At 29.1% G+C, this 18,368-nt stretch overlaps 1 protein-coding gene across 1 annotated transcript in view; it reads left to right on the top strand.

Moving 5' to 3' along the window:
• The first annotated feature begins 602 nt into the window (after positions 1–602).
• Positions 603–18,368, top strand: part of ine (solute carrier family 6 member inebriated) — a 273,725-nt gene continuing 255,959 nt past the window's right edge. The window contains exon 1 of the mRNA XM_075365105.1: positions 603–1,532. Coding sequence (XP_075221220.1) covers positions 976–1,532 — 557 coding nt within the window. The 5' untranslated portion in view covers positions 603–975. The remainder of the gene's footprint in view (positions 1,533–18,368) is intronic.

Raw genomic sequence — 18,368 nt, 5'->3', positions numbered from 1 at the left:
AATTGATTTAATTACCCGCGGAAAGTAGCCCACGTTTTTCCTGATTTATATAACATAAAATATGTATAGATGGAAATAAAATATTTAGTCATAAAAAAGGAAAGAAAACAGAAATTCTGAAAATGGAAGATTATTAATCTTTTAAATTCAGTTCAAGGATATGGATTTCATTGTTTTTTTCTATTAAAAAATATATATATATATATGAATACTTAATGTTGAAAATATTCAACACATATTTAATAAATTAAAAAAAAAATTATATTAATGATATAAAAAATTAGATGATGGAAAATGTAATAAAACAAAAAAAAAGAGAAGAGAATAAACACGATGAATATATTTAATTATTTATTTAAATGTACATTCATTTAAACATGAAATCATAAAAACATTCCTAGATAATATATAATGTAACAAATATATAATTCAATGCAATAAGTTAAATTTCAGTCTTTATTTTATTCTGCTCGTATTGGATAACCTGTTATACATATGACAGAGTGTAGAGGGAATTTTTTATCTGTGTAGGGAAATTCCCTGCAGTGAGAGCGAATAAAGATGTGATCGCGAGATAGAGTGAGAAGGAAAGGTTAGTTTAGTGGAACGCGCGGTGTTCGGTGGATGTTTGCAGTTATATCCGTTTTTTAAATACTTTCGTATTCGGTGACGGTTTTTTTATTAATCGTCATATAAATTTAATTATCGTGATTTTATTTTATTTGTTTCTATTTACTGGTTTTTTATGGACATAATGATGAGAATATTTTTTATTACATTTAATTGTTTTTCAAGTATTATTTATTTTAGAACTATGCCGGTTAATCGAAACCAGAGTGTCCGAGGAGTGGCTTAACCGTACGCCTACACTTATTAATAATCCCCCTCTGCTTTTTCGTTAGCTATCCTTCTTCTTCTTTCTGTTATCAATCCTTTTTAAATTGTTTATTATTCTGCTAGCGTACTAATAACGTAATGGCACTTGTAACTAACAGTACAACAGTCGGAGCCAAACTCGCTGAATCTACTAACACGACCGCTTTAACGACATCAACAAGAAACGGTGGAACAAGAGTACCGTCAAGCAGCGCTTTATTAGCGCATAAAGTTATTGAAAGTGAAAAAAGATTATTAGCACCGGGGCAAAAAATAATTATCGTACCGGCAGGTAAAGGAGATTCAAAAAATCACGTTAAAATTCAAGTCGGCGGTACGAGCAGCGATAGCAGCGACGGTAAAAGAACACCGCCGCGTAGAACACCTTCAAAATTACGAAAATCAACACCGATGGCTAGAAGTTATTCCGGTTTAAGACCGCCGAGTTTAAAATCGTTACATCAACATAATGGTTCTTGGGCCTCGATATCAATACCCGATGGCGGTGGGAATCCATCTTTACGTCCATTATCCGATGTTGTTTCTGTTCGTTCGCTTGCGTCTATAGGAATGGGTTCGACGGACGGGAAAAAACTTACAATACGGAGAGTACCAACATCACCATCAGAACTTCTAAACATTGCTAATCCAACCGCGTGAGTAAAAATTTTTATAAAACAAAATATACCTGCTTACCTTTTGCATAATGTAATTATCAGGAGTTATTATTTTTTTTATTTATGTGCTTAAAAATTGTAATTTTTCTACTAATTATACCAGTTTAATTACTAAATACAAAAACAGCATTTAAATATTTTATTCCATAACGAAACGATTTTTTCTATTCCGTGAAGATTTTATAATTAAATCTAACACTCAAAGATTTATAACTAATAACAGAATAACGATAATATTTTTCTTACAAAAATGTTTTATTTAAATTATACTAAAACACCTATTTTAAATGTTATATTAAATATTTAATCCAAGTTTTAGCAGTTATTCTCTTTTTAATCGGTTATGAAGTTAGTAGAAGGAAGGGAACTGATTATTCATCTTTCTTTTTAATTTTTTTAGTTAACTTATGTTCTCTAAGTATGAATATCCTACATAATAAAACCGGTATATTTAATTTATCTTGCCATTTATTATTTACTTTTTTTATTATTTTGTATATTGAACACATAGAAACATATTTTTAAAAGAAGAGTTTAATTTGAAAATATTAACGTTTCAATTAATGAAATTATTTATTTATCGCGTAAAAACCAAAACCCAAAACAAGTAACTGGTACGATAATCAATTTGCACAATAATTTCAGAAATTCTGATGTTTTTCATCAACAATAAATATTAAATAATTATTCTACAAAAATAAATAAACAATTTTTCTTGGTAAATATTTCACGAATGAAAAACATTTTTCTAAATCATCCTAGTAAATAAGAGCGAGTACTAATAAATCTGCTGTATATCATATTGGATGCTGATGACAATTTATTTTTATTATTTATTTTTTTATAATTAAATATTATTTTTAACATTATTGTAATATTTCTTTTAAAAATAAATTAAAAATGAATACCCGATTGTATTGTGCATATAAAAATACTTCGATGTATTTTAACGCTTTTTCTCATATCAGATCCTGGAACAGTAGATTTGGAGAAACAAATATTCGTTTAACTTACAAATTATTAGAAAGGTAAATAATTCGATAATCAAAATATGTATTTGAACAACTACAAAATATGTCGCCAAATATTACATGAAATTAATTAGGAAATCTTTTCTTGGTACCGATTTAGATTCAGGTTCAAACATATAAATACATTGAGGGTCTAAATTTATTGTACAAAAATAGCTGTTTTTTTTTTTTACATATTCATAATATTTTTCAGTTAAGTTTTTTATTCTGTTTGATTTTTAATAATAAAATTTGATTTTTTTTTCAGTATTAAATTCTCTATAAGTCTAGTTTAAACTTTTATTTGCATATTTGTCATTTAACTAAGTTATTGCATTTAAAACTTTTTCGTCACCGAATTTTTCTGTTTACGTTGGAATCCGTTTTAATTGATTTTTCAGTTCAAAGAACATAAAAAAAACCAAGTTTACCCGTAAACTTTCATCGGGGGAACTGAAATTTGAGCGAAATTTTTCGCCAACTTTTTTCCTTAGTTCGAGTTCTAGAATCAGTTCCCCTTCCTCTTGAATCACTCTGTTTATATACTAACTACTGATGTTTAAATGTTTCGGAAAAATACTTTTAAAAGAAATGTAAACTAAAGAAAATAAATTTATTTAAAAAATAATAAGAAATACGTAAAACATAAAAAAAAAAAAATAATGAAAAAGTTGAGTACGTAATCATACTTTTAATACGACAGTATATAAACAAGGGCATACTTATAAATAGCTGGTTTTTTCCTGCTTAAAAATATTTATATAAATAAATAAAGAAAATACCCACAATAACATGATCATTAGTTTTATAGGTTTTTATTCTTAGAAGAAAGTTAAATATTCTAAGAAACAACGTCAAAATTAAATAATTTTTATGTATTTAAACAACGTATCGGTTTTTACTGGTCCACTGGTTTTTTAACTTGAAGTATTTGAGATAATTGTAAAAGACAGAATTTAATTACAAGTAGTGGTTAATATTTAAAATTAATATAAATTTATTAGTTTTACTTATAAAAAAGATTATAATTATAATGTAATTGCTTTATTAGAAATATAAACGTGAATGTTTAAACTACTAATATTACTTTTAAAGGAATGACAATTGAAATTATTGTTTATTAATCACCTAACGGTAAAATTAATCTAAAAAGAAAAAAATAGATAAATAAAAGCGTCTAAAAAAAAGTTAAATGATAAATTTTAGATGATTTTTTTAAGTCCGGCTAAAATTGACCGATAACTATTAATAAATTGAAATTAATTGAACCTTTATTTATTATCTGTTTCAAACAATTTAAATTAAATTATAATAAATTTACTTTTTAGTATAATTTTGAAGTTAACAGATTCTATAAGCTCACTCTCTTAACCAGCATGAGCTAATTCTATATGAAATTTGGAAATGTACGCCGATGACTATATTACGATTTTTTACATCACCGATTTCAAACTTAAAATTTTTTAAAAATATTAAATCGACTTTGCGCTGTACTCGTATCATTACATTTTGTCATACGAAAATTAAGCAACATTGACTGCAAACATATTACCGAAGTACCAAAGGATTTTCTTTGCAAAGATTTATTTTTAAATCACCGAAGTAGATGGCAACCAAATCGTAAATTATGATTATTAGGCATATAAAAAAATTTCTTTGTAAATCGCTAAATAACGACTTTTAAAAATATGTAATTTTGTGGGTTTTAGATTCGAATAGACCTTCGACTTTGAAAATCATTTGTTTTTTAGTTTACTCAATCGTTCAAGAGAGAACACAGTGTATTTGGTTATATTATATATCCTTAGTAATTACAAAATGGCTGAACCGATTATCAGTGATATCTTTTAAATTTTTTTTTATTTATAAATTTCGAAAATTTAAAAGGGACAAAATAACGTTGTATACATTAGGTTTTTTAATGGAAGAATAATTTTTTCATTAAATTTATCCAAAGTACTTAAAAAGAAAAATTAAAAAATACAAAGTACATCCTGTGTATGACAAACTTTCGTCATAGTTAAAATAGCTACGAAAAGTGTTTGTGTGCGTGTGCGTATGTGTGTGTGTATATATATATATATATATATATATATATATATATATATATATATATATATATATATATATATATATATATGTGTGTGTGTGTGTGTGTGTGTGTGTGTGTGTGTGTGTGTGTGTGTGTGTGTGTGCGTGCACAATGCAATTTTTATATAAATATTAACAAAAAGAATTAAAACAGATTAAAAATATTAATTTAACAAAATATACAAAATGTCAGTATGAATAAAAAGACTGAATTTACGGAAAAATTTAATAAAAATGTTCGAGATTTGTACTGGATAGAAACAAATAAAAATTTTATTTTCCTAAAAGAAGTAAGCCGGTAAAGTGAAAAAGCTTTCCCGATTGTAGTGATATATGCTATTATAGCACCAAAGCTATTATGGGAAAGTATATAGATCGGTTTTGCGCCTTAAGGAAACATTTTTAAAAAAATTATCAAACTTTGTACCAAAAGACCACACGCTATGACTAAAATGAACAAATATTGTCGAAATATTGATTTAATTAAAAAATTTCCTAAATAGCTTAACAAATTCCTGTTTTTTAGTCTGTAATTCTGAGGAATGAAAAAATAGAGCTACAAAAGTTTAAAAAATATATAGAGACGTATAAAAGAAAAACAGTTTAGTGCAGAATTTGAGTAAGGTTCATCTGATTAAGGAAATATGTAATATATTTTATGTTGTTTTCCAACCGTTTTCGTAAATTTTTGATCGAACATTCTTTGAACGTTGTTTGACCAATGTCAAAAATCCAACACTAAGAAATGATGACTAATAAAAATATATTTTCTAGTAATCTAAAATAGACCATGATATTTTCTGCTACATAAATTTTCTACTTGGTTACCTGCATGAAGAATTCAACGATTTTACAATATCAAATAGACGTTTCTGCATTTGACAAAAATTAAGACTTGAATTTATAATGGGTTGAATTGAGAACTTCTTTCTTCGTTATAAAATCGGAGTAAAAAAAGTGTGTATATGCTTTATATATATATATAAACCTTTTTTTCATATTTACTTCACTTTTTTATTTTTGTTAACATTTTTATTTACTCCTTACATAAATTTATTTTCATAATTTAAAATTCGACTCCAATGTCGTTCTTTAAACGAGTTTTTATTATTTAAACTTTTTCCAGTATTTATAAGCATTTAAGTTGATTTCTTTACTTTTTTTTTATTCATTCCAGTGTCATTCGATTTTTTTTTTTTACTTAAAAAAATATTAAATTATACGAATGTGAAAAGTTAGTATAAATAATGAATTATTCATTTTTAGTTGTATTCTGTTTAATTAATCTTAACACTACTGAACGTGTTTTTTACGTTTGTAAGTGTGAGTAAAACTTAATGGCCAAATAATTCTTTATATCTAATCATTAACGAAAAATACGTCACAGCATTTCTATAACAATTAAAATTACGGACATAATGTTTGAAAATAGTTATTTTGTTAGATTACATTCAAGGTCTTTCATAATTTTTGTTGGAATTTCTTTATACTTAGGCCTATACATACAGAGTGCATCAGGAAGTTCTCCCGGGACATTCTTTACTTATTCTACTCATGAAAATAATGAAAATAGTTTATATAAACATATGTCGTAAAATACACTTCATTTAAGCATTCTTTTTACACATTCGTCAGGTGTATAGGCATTTACGAACGAAAGGGTCATTTCCAACGTTTCGTTTTCTATTGAACACGAAGTATATCAAAGTTGAATAAAGTAAATCTTATTAACAATAAACATCGTGTGATTCAGCGTAGCCTACGCACTAGTACAAGGAGAATTTCATGTTGCACTGTTTTTTCAAAAAAACAAAGTATGGAAAATCCTACTCGAAGAAAATCTTTACACTTTCCGCCTGCAGAAGGTTCAAAATTTGCGGTCAACAGATTATCCCCGCCAGTTAAACTGGTGTCATTGGCTTCTAGACAACGCTGATAAGATAAATTCAATTTTATTTACTGATGAAGCCACTTTTCAGAAACGGGGTCTTCAATTCTAAAAACAGTCATTTATGGAGCGAAGACAATCCACATAGTACTGTGGAAACTAGTTTTCAACATAGATTTCACGTAAAAGTTTGGTGTGGCATTAACGAAAAAATTCTGGGACCGGTTTTTTTTCAATGTAAACCTTACGGGAGATGCTTACGTCAATTTCTTGAAAAATAATTTGCCGGCTTTTTTAAAAGATGTACTTTTACAAACTAGATTGCAAATGATATTCCAGCACGATGTCGTAACGCCATATTTTTCTTTAGTAGCTAGAAATCACTTGAATGCTGCTAATTTCTTGAACTGGATTGGACAGGTGGACCGATCGATTGGCCACCACGATCACCTGACTTAACGCCACTAAATTGCTTTATTTGTGCTCATATGAAAACTACAGTATACCGACAAAAAGTTAATACTAAAGAAAGTTACTCGTTAAAATACGAAATGCAATTGAATTTATACGAAACGATCGTGAGATGATACTGAAAGCCACCGGAAATATTTTTCGTCGGGCAGAGTGCTGTGAATATTGTGAAGGGGGAATTTCAAATCGTTACTGTAACTAAGGTTTTTGTTATTTCACGTATTTTATTTTTTTGTTTTGCTATATTACGAATACTGATCTTAATATAAAGTAGGGTTATGTTTGCAATAGTTTGAGACCCCCTAACCCCTCTCTCCACGTTATTTTGACTCCAAATTAAAGTCTCAAATTAAAGTTTTATACATTCTTAATTTAACTGTTTAATTCCATTTACAGTTACTTTAATTAAATATTTTAATTTGTATTAATTTTAATAATAGTCTGATAAAATACATCAACAGAACTAATTTTTTAAAGTAATTTCTTAATAAAAACAATTTTTTATAATAATAATTTAATAAATGCAATCTGATGTTTTCTTTGACTTTCAATTATTGCTACTTAAAAACTATACCGATAACATTATTATCAAGTTAAATTTTAAAAGAATCTTTACGTGCTTATTTTGAAATACCTGATTATTTTGCTGTAAGTTTTTCATTTGCCTGAGTAGTTTCCTTTGCAGATAATGTATATGTATGTTCAGTAGCAGTTTTCAGATTCACTTTCGTTAGTACTTCCTATCAAGGTAATATTATATCACTGCATGCTGGAAAAACATAAGAAGGAGATGGACCTTGATGGTGAAGAAAACTTACTTCCACTTCTTCTGTTGATTCATTTATAGATCATACACAAGCCAACCGCCATGCACCAATATAAATGCATGTGACAAAACCTTTTATATCAAATTTCAGGAAAACTAACTTCTGCTTCATGCAAAAGTTTATGTAGTTCATGTTCTTCATTTTTGGAAATAATTTTTCTTTTAACATATACTTTCCTGAATGGTAAGAAAGCATGCAAACTCTTGAGTACCTGGGATCACCACCGCTTTTGTAAGACGAGGTGCTAAATACTTTTCTTCTTTCTGATATTCGTTTGAAACAAATATGAAATTCATATCTTTAACGTTTGACGAAGCCCGACTTGGTCAAACATTAAAAATATGAATTTTTTTGCCATTCTGCCTTGGCACCAAAGTGATCCTTATGATACATTAAATTCACAAAATTTTTACTATTTTTATTATGTTCTGCTGAGCAATCTGATAAATAAATTAGTGAATTCACAATATTATATACTTTTCTTTTAAAAATTGAATTTGTTTTTTCTGAAAAAGGTGAGCTGATATTGTGTCATTCTTAAGGCAGTTAGACATAACAGCTAAATTATCATTTAAAGTGTCTGCAAATTCTTGACTTTTAAAATAAATAATGAAAGGATGAATTGTAACCTGTTGATTGTTCCAGTGAAACCCTTGGTCTTCATCTTGTACAAAAATGAATAATTTTCAGCAGTCACATAGTGTGATAAAGATTTCTGGTTCGATTACAGTTTTTAAATTTGACTGCTGAGAAATGGTGAACGAGAATTGATTGATATCCGTTGCTTAAAAGTTATTTTGTTCACAGAATTTTCAACAAATACTGAATCTAAGATGTTTTTAAAATTGTCAGAATCTGCACAATTTTTACACTTACCAAGATAACAGATTTCTTCAAATAATTTGCGCCACAGAGTGTTTATAAGAAGTGAAATGATTGCTGCACGCTTTTGTTAAATAATCTAATTTATATCCTTCAAATTCCACGTTCTGATGGATAACGCATACACTATAAGTTCCACTGCCACCTGCTAAACCACAATTCTTAGTGTAAAGCAGTAAAGGTAGAAAACTCAATTTTAATACCCGTATGAGTTTCTTTAAACTGTTGATGTATCTATTTCAGATTAGCCAGTAGTGGTCTTTTTTAACTTAAATGTTTCCACAAGGTGATTTGATGTGACAGTCTTTTTTGTGGCATTACATGACACATCATGTGATTTATAAAATGCCTGAATATATCCGACTATGTTTTGATCCAGAAATTTTCTAGGTTTAGGGTTCAGCGATGACAGAATCCCTTGTTCTTTAACTAGTAGTTTTGCCTGTCGTATCATGTAATTGTTAGTTCCTGGGAATTCATCTTCCATGATTTTGATGCTCCAACTTCATGGAAAAAGAGTAAGAATTGTTATTTTAAGACTTCTATCTGTTGTACAATTAAATTCTCTTTCAACCGTACCGATATTTCGCTATCAGGTTCAACTTGAGATGAAATCTCAGAGTTTTCACTAGCTACATTGAGTATTTTTTCCCTCATTGATGACTCAATTTTTGCAGGATATGTTTTTCTTGCAATCTTTTAGATTTTACAGGTGATTCCAAAGTACTGACTAGACTCCATTGAGGCTGTCTAATGGATAATTCGATTCATCATAAAGGGCTTCTTATCCGTCTTCTGATTCTTCCTCTTCTGAAGCTTTATTTCTAATTGAGGCGAGTTTTTTCCAACATTTACCACAAATCTTCCAGTCACTTCTAAACAGATTTTTTGTCATCCATTATAACTCTTTTCTTAAATTCCTAGTAACATTATTATGACCTACTTCTTGAAATGGATTACAACATTTATTATTGTAAAAAGTTGCCATACTTTAAAAGATACTTAACTTTTAAAAAAATAATGTAAGTAACTACACCAACACTAGCAATCAATAAACGAACACTGAATATCTTGACTTCAGGGCAGGCATATTTAGACAGTGCTCATACTTTCTTACATAATGTTATTTCACAGATAAATTATTTAAATAAATCAAACATTTTAGATCATATTTAATATTCTTTACATTAAAACAATGGACACAGACTCTGACTAAACTGATGATATAGTAAGCTTCAATTCATTTTGTCTTTCAATTTGTATTAATTACACTGAGTCACCGCATACATCATCATTGGTTTCTTTTTTCTTTTTTCTAGACATTCTATTTGAGTTTGCAAATTCAGTCAACAAAAATTTAAGTATTTACCACCTCAAAACCCCCCAAAAAAATATTTTTTTGTTAAAACATTGATACACATTTCATTTTTTTCCTTGATCCCAATGCAGTCCCAGTTTCAAATTTGCGTAGCTATATTATAATACAATGATGAATAAAATATATTTTTCATAAAAAAAAATTAAAGATCTGTTTTTCTGAAATTCAAGGTCAAAAGTCAAAACAGTGACCTTGAAATAAAGATTTCAGTAAACATAGACTTGTTTTATGCCATATGAAAGAGCATCAAATAAGCTTTAAAATAAGTATTAAGTTTATCATTCTAACTTAATAAATAACAAAGTTATGTCGACCTAACATTATTGCTAAAAATCAAAATTTGCCATTTTCCAGCAAATTTGAAGGGATCTAAAATCAAAACAATGACAGAAATAAAAAATTCAGTATTTTCTCGGTACTTATCAACAGTTAATTCATACCAAATTTCATGAAAATCCCAGTCGGTCGGGTTGTGAATGGCTGGCTATCCACCTTGGACACAGAATGCCCCTTCTCTGAAAATAGAAAAACATAATAGTGCAAGTGCACAATAATAGTGCAAATGACCAAGAAAAGAATACTTTTGGGGCAATATGCAATATTGGTGGGGAAGCCGTCAAATTTTAAAAGAGATTTAAAAAATTTTTATAAATCTTTTTTTTGGTTTATTTAAACATACAATGACAATTTTACTATAGAACTTCATCATAAATTACCGTCACACCAAAAAAAGAAATCTTAGATAACTTTTTTCGTGTATAATTATGTTCTACTATACAAGAATAAATAACCAATGTCAGGAAAGTATTACGAATTTGTTAATATTTTTAATATTTAGCCAGTTAAATATACAAAAATAATCTTATATTTATGAAAAAAATCATTTGTTTCTACATTGCTCCTGTATTCTATGAACCCCAATAATAAACCTCATTGTACACATATCTAGTGATAGGTATTAAGATTAATTTATACAGTTTTATTTTTTAAGTGCGTATATCCAGATTGGTTTAACTATAATTCATTTAAAACATTTTAAAATAACTGTATCTCAATAATTATAACAGTAAAACTAAATTTAATGAATGGGAAAATATTATATATTATATTATAGTAAAAAAAAACAAAAAAAAAAAAACAGCGCTATGACGTCATAAATTTAACTGGAACTTGATATGATGTAAAAGCGAAAACAAGATAACATTTAGAGATTTAAAAAACTGCTAATATAATAAAATTAAAACAAGTGTGCGCATACATATTATAATAGTTATGCGATTTTTAAGCCCGTTTATTTCGATACGTATTAATTACATTTTACTTACTTTGTTTTAGTTATAATTAACATGAAAATTAATCATTTAACAGGAAGTATTTAAATCCTGATTTTACAGAGAAAATACACATACATACACACACACACACACACACACACACCACATTCGCTCACACACACTGTTATATACACGGCGGTTAAATTTTTTTTGTTTCAAACAAGTCTTGAAGTTCAAGGATTTTTATTTCACAACCCAGTTTTGCCGGTTGTAGAGTAAATAAGGTGAAATAAGTTTCATTATTTTAAAACTATAGAAAATATAGAATACGGAAAGTTTAATATTTTTATAAGTTCTTAGAAGTTAAATAACCCTTATTTAGTTCTTAGTATCAGTATGAATAATTTTTTCTTTTTATTTGACTTTTTTCTTAACAGCGATTGGCTTATAAATAATTTAAATGACTTTTAATCTTTTCCTTATGAAAAACAAATAACTATAATCACCTATTTTAATTATAATAATTTCTCACTTTTATGAAATATACTGTCAGTTCAAAATGTACTTATATAAATAATAGGTTGTTTTTTTTTTGTATTTCTTTTCATACTAGAAAAATATTGCTTGTATGGTAAGAATTAGTGTTAAATTTTACAACAAAATATTTCTGTTAAAAATTACAAAAAAAAAAAAATGGAAAATAAATATTACGCTGTATACAAAATAAATAAATAAGTGCTGAGAAATATTAGTTAAGAAAGTGTTACGTAAACGATTAAACTCACAGGCAGAAGGTTAGTCATTCATAAAGCAAGCGTTATACGTTTACCTGCATCAGTTATTATCAGTTTAAGCCTTTGGAGGCCGAAACTGAGAATAAATTTATTCTTTCTGGAAAATAACATTATGAAATCGCATATGCACCATTTTTTGCGATGACCTTCTCATTTTTCCTGCAACACCATAATCCCGTAGCTATAGAACTTCTGTGGTTTCTGGTCAATAAAATTGTAACGCGTGACTTTCACAGGTTCTTTTGAAACTAACATAACACCGCTCAGGGAGTTCCGCAGAAACCGAAACAAATGATAATCTGTCGGTGCCATATCCAGGCCAAACGGTGGATGCTTTAAAACCTCCCGGTCAAGTTCTTTCAGTTTCTTACAGGTCGTTAAAGATGTATATACGTTTGGCACTCTAACGACTGTTGAACTTCTTCTCACTTCGACCATGATCTTTTCGCACTTTGTTGTCGTAGATTATCCGCTTTTCATCACTCGTGATCAACCGCTTCAGAAATGGCCTAATGGCCTTATTTCGTTATGTTTCAGTAGAGATTTGTTGATAGATACCCAATCGAGTAAATATTTGTTAGTCAGATCATGTGGCCCCCAAACGTTGAGCTTCTTTTTGTAATCGGCTTTCTTCAAACATTATTTGGTGATGGATGGTCATTGGCGATATCATGACTGACTGCTTACATGCCGGTCTTCCTCGACTTTTGCTAGAATACGCTAATGCTAGCTCGTGCGCAAAAGTCTCAATACCTTTTAGACTTCCTATTAATATAGCAAATATAGTTTTAGCAGTTGGCAATATAACAGTTGTCGTAACATAGCATTCTATTAGCAGTTCATCACTCAACAGTAAGAGCCGCTGTTTTTTACATTGTAAAGTTTTCTTTCTAATCTAACAATTCATATGCAGTTTTTACGAGTTATCTTACTTAACACGTGACAGTTTAAAACATTATTTCTTATACCGTTCATATAAAACATCGATAAATTAAAAATAATCTGCTTCAACTAATTTGTAATAGTGCATAAAAATATAGAATTTATTCTTAAATAATTTAATTTCATTGAAATTACTGCTTAAATTTGAATATCTGTTAAAAATAATTTACGGTACCTGTCAGTTACACGAAAAACAACTATTTTTCACTTTTTTCACTTAACACTTAAACGTAACTTAAAATTGCATACGATAGTATTATCGTAAAAATAAATAACAATACAGATAAAACCACAATATATGACAAACAGCGAAGCATCCAGATAACGGACAAGTATTACAGTTACTGTAATAAATAAATATAAAATAACATAGCTTACACGATTTAAATATAATTATTTTATAAGATTTTACCAATTCAGAGGCATAAAGTCAAGTTGATGCTAAAATTTTGTTACAAGTATAACAACGAATTCTCAAAAAAAAAAATTTGTCAAGCGTACAAATTATAGATACTATTGTTTTTAATTTATTTTATGGCTAATTACATTAATTTGTTCTTATTCTTAAGAGGGCTCTTTCCAAAATCATATAATAGAAATACATTTATAAACATTTAAAATGTTTTTTTTACAAGTCTCTTTGCCTTTAAGAGAAGACTTCATAATCGTAATACCGTAATGAAAAATAACATTAAAAAAGTTCGCTCGTTGATAAGCAACTGTTTCAAATTTATAATAACTATAATTTATACGTATATGTATGTACCTTAAAGTGTTGCGCTAGCTGATCCGCTTGTACGGTGAAAATTTGAGAATTATTTGACGTGTGGTAATGTCACACAATTTTCCTTAAGGAATGAAACGTAAAATTTTCCTTAAGGAAGGAAGCTGGAGTCTCGGCTGCTCTTTATTATCAGGAGGAAAACTTTATTGCAACATATAGTTAAGTTGATCAAAGGAAAATCGTTGATCAGGTATTGCTTGTTTCACGGGTTAAATATCTGATCTGAAGGATTGTGGGCGAAATGTATTTCCAGTCCCTAGAAAATATTTAAAATACTCCTTTAAATACAAACGGTCTAGTTTGTCTCATTTTATCGTTCCTCTATCGGTTAATGGTCCTTTTATCATACTAGGTTCTTTATCGGATCCTGATAAACTCCCGTTGGATCGGTGTTAAGATTACGGTAATGTTTTTGAGTTTCTGCGAACTTGATAAATTGATGGAGGCACTCTGCCTATAGATCTGTCACGAGATTCGTATTTTTTAAAAGTCCAACTTTGTGCTTATAGAGCATTGCTGGACCTGTTAATCCTTCCTAATATAGTAAATATAATTTATAAAATAAAAAAAAATTTAGTCGTATTATTGATGTAACCTGATCCTTTTGCCGAGTCGAAGCAGTGTTTGTCAGTCATTGTTTTATTACAGAAAGGGATACAATAATTTTTGCTTTGTACTGTCTTTACCGATCTTTCTTACGGCAGTGACGCGTGTAAATCGTCTCAAATATAACAGGCACCAATTAGAATCGCTTTTACTGAGAATAATCGTGTTTTTCTGTACAGCCAGTCTCTGTAGTGATTTGGAAGTCGACAGTTCCAGCGTTCCAGTCCTAGTAAAGTCAGTTATTTTTACACGGATTTGAATACTAGATCGTGGATACCGGTGTTCTTTGGTGGTCGGGTTTCAATTAACCACACATCTCAGGAACGGTCGAACTGAGACTGTACAAGACTACACTTCATTTGCACTCATACATATCATCCTCTGATGTTTTATCTGAAAGGTAATTACCGGAGGCTAAACAGGAAAAAGAAAGAAAAAAGTCCCTGCAGTGAACAAAATGAAAATGACGACTTGTAGGGCTGGTGTCTCATACATTTCCGTGACCTTGGCATGTTTATATTTGTAGCTGAATGAAGGTAAGGGTAAACCACTTCACTCCTCGATTTACTTAGTAAGACTTGTACGGGATGTTTGTTTTTTCAGGGTGTGGCTGTGTCATTTTTTTGGGGTGTCCTGTAACGCACTTCAGACCACCTACAACCGTTACAATTTTGTCATTTAATATCACTTAATTTAATATCAAACTCGATCCATTTAAAAAAAAGTCTACCTTAAGGGAAATTTTTCCCATTTATTTTAATGGAAAATTACGAATATTTTTTTCAGATTTTAATTTTTTTTATAACAATTTAAGCACGTTTCTCGATTTTGCCTCTGCGTAACCCTATTTGAGGTGCACCGACTTTCCTTAACTTATGTCTCATCCATTTCATATTAATTAGCTTAATTTTAAAAAAAAAGTAATAATGTCATACTTTTTAATATGATAATTTATATATTTAATTTCACATAGAAATGAAAAATACTCATTAATTGGAAAACATACAATTTTTTTTCTTAAAATAAAAATAATTTTTCTTTACGGAACATTTAACAAACGAAAAAAAATGAATGTTATATTCAAGATACAAATAATGAATCTGTTTACTTAATATTACATAAAATTGTGATAAGGAAAACTGATCTCGTACTTGTTTAAATGACCTTCAAAGATATGAGAGAAGCAATGCAGCTTTTTTCAGTAATAATGAAAACAATATTTTATATTTTTAATATACTAAACCAATATTTATATTTGATGAAATTAGTGAATGTATGCTAATTATTAATTTACACGCTTTTTTATTATTAATACCATTTTCAAATAAAAAAATTACGTCAATAAAGTATTCGATTTAAGCACTATATATTATTCATCATTCTTTTCAGTTTTTCATCACACAAACATACGTGCGCGCGAACAATGCACATGTAGTGTCCGCACATAACTAAAAAAGGTATTGAATCGTCAGTAAAAGATTATTTTTTAATATAAAAGAATTGTAATAAAAATATAAGTTAAATTACTATTTTTTACTATATTTACCGTTTACGTTCAACTTATTAAAGAAAAACACGAGCACCTTTATATGTATATAAATCAAATGTCCTCGTATTTGTCACAACGTTCGTCTAAAATTCATAAACCGGTTAAAAGAGTTACTTCAATATTTATTGAACTCTGAGAAAGATTTTAGACATAAATCTTCATCTAAATCCAAATAATACCATTGTCTGCTGTTAATTACAGAATCATTATTCAAATAATGCAAAATTGGGTTATAAGATTTAAATTGAGCGCGAGTTTAATATTTTATTTCGTGTAATAATATATAGGGTCGCTGATTATTATCGTCATGACAGACGAACTTAAAAAGAAAACTTTCGCAACGAAAAATTTTTGATAAATTGTTTTTGATATATTATTTTTAAATATTTTCAAATCGTCTTTGCGACAGTTTTCCTGTTAAAAATTGTTAGCGTCTCGGTGTCACTGAAGGTAGTCGTCAAAACGACTTTGCCGTTTCGATGTACGTTATTAAAAACTGTTTTTCTTTTTTAAAATTCGGTTCAAATTGGAAAGTATATATTTTTAAATTCACTGTAACTTAAAACACGATCTGGATATTTATTATGTATTTTCCGGCAAATGGAATTTTTAAAATAGATTAAACTTTATTTTGATATTTCATATTTTAAGATCAGGTTAAATGTTCTTTTGATTTCAAAAAAGTCAAGAAAAAATTTTATCGGTTCGCAATTTTTATAGATAGATGAAAACTTAACCTAATTTTTCACGATAGATTCTCCATAATATAAATAATAAAACTGCATATACCTTACTAGAATATAGTTAATTAAAAAACTTTTTACTAACAAATTTTTTTAGCAAAAAATTAATTTTTTTATAAGTCGGAATAATAATCCCTTGTACGACAAGCATCTCTTATCACCAGACCTACTTACCCCTACTTTATAGGACAAGCGAAGCCCTGCAAAAATTCTCCTGCCTACAGTCTGTTCATCGTACAGTAGCTTAGATGTACGGGGGTCATTCAATATATATATATATATATATATACATACAAATTTATACGAATTTTATATACATGCAAATAGCTGTGGGAGCAAAACGGTTATACTATTATGAGGGGTTATATTATAATAAGATTATAATATTTTCAGAACAGCAAATCGATAACCCTATGATGGCATTTGATCTGCTGTTTGAGTTAAATTGTTTTGCTTATAACATAACTTCAAAACTACATTTTACGATGGCGCGTCCTCTTGAAGTTTACGAATTAGTTAAATAGCGTGCAGTGATCCGTTAATTGTTTTCCGAAGGTGGAAAACGTTTAATATTTACTCTCGTATGACCAAACAATACGGAAAAATTGTATGAACCGCAGAAAGTTTTACAACTGAATAGAAAAATTTAAAGACGGTCGAACTTCAGTGACTGACGAGCAAAGTTCTAAATCTCCATTGAAATTTCAACTTGAAACTAGTATAGATTGCCTTATCCAAGCAGGTCTACTAATTACAGGTGTAATTGCAGCTGAAAAATTACAAGTAAGAGTTGGTTAAGTAAGTGTCGGTAATAAAATTATTACCGACGAGCTCGAGTACTGTAAAACAAGAGTAAGATTGCTTACAAGAAATTTGACAGACCACCATTAGGAGACAAGAATAAGCACCTGCACAGAGCTGAAACAACCGTAAAAGTAGGAAGGTGATGCTTGTTTGTTCAGTATTGCAACCCGTGATGAGAATGGATTCGTCATTAACAAACCGGAATCAAAAAGATAGAGCATGGAGTGGAAGCACACGAGTTCACCTATCAAGAAAAATCTAAGCCCGATCGTGAATGACAGATAAATCATTATGACAACCTTTTGAGATGCAAAGTACCCGGTTTTTGTCGTTTTTTAAGATAAGTGAACAATAAACAGCGCATACTACTGTGACAAGCTTATCGACAAACTGCAACCAGCAGTGTTGAAAAAACGCCCTCGATCTCAGCGCAAAGACATCATTTTGCTTCACGATAATTTCCGGCTTCACACAGCTCAGATAACTCGAGAAACCGTCGACAAATTTGATCGGGAAGTACTACCTCACTCCCACCGTACAGTCCTGACTTGTCCCTATCGGATTTCTTCTTGTTTAGTCCCCTCAAAGAGGCGCTACGCGGTAAGAAGTATAATGGCAAGGGTGACGTCAAAGAAATTGTGTTAAATTGCCTCCGACATCATGACAAATATTTATTTGTATCAGGCGTAAATATATTAATTCAGTGACCGGACAAGTGTATTAATGTTGCTGTAAATTATACTGAAAAGTGAAAAAATGTCACAGCGATTAA

The sequence above is a fragment of the Lycorma delicatula genome, chromosome 4, assembly GCF_047948215.1.
Source record: "Lycorma delicatula isolate Av1 chromosome 4, ASM4794821v1, whole genome shotgun sequence".
In the NCBI taxonomy this organism is placed as follows: Eukaryota; Metazoa; Arthropoda; class Insecta; order Hemiptera; family Fulgoridae; genus Lycorma; species Lycorma delicatula.
The sequence above is the reverse complement of the archived record's forward strand: the minus strand, read 5'-3'. Positions and strand labels throughout refer to the sequence as shown.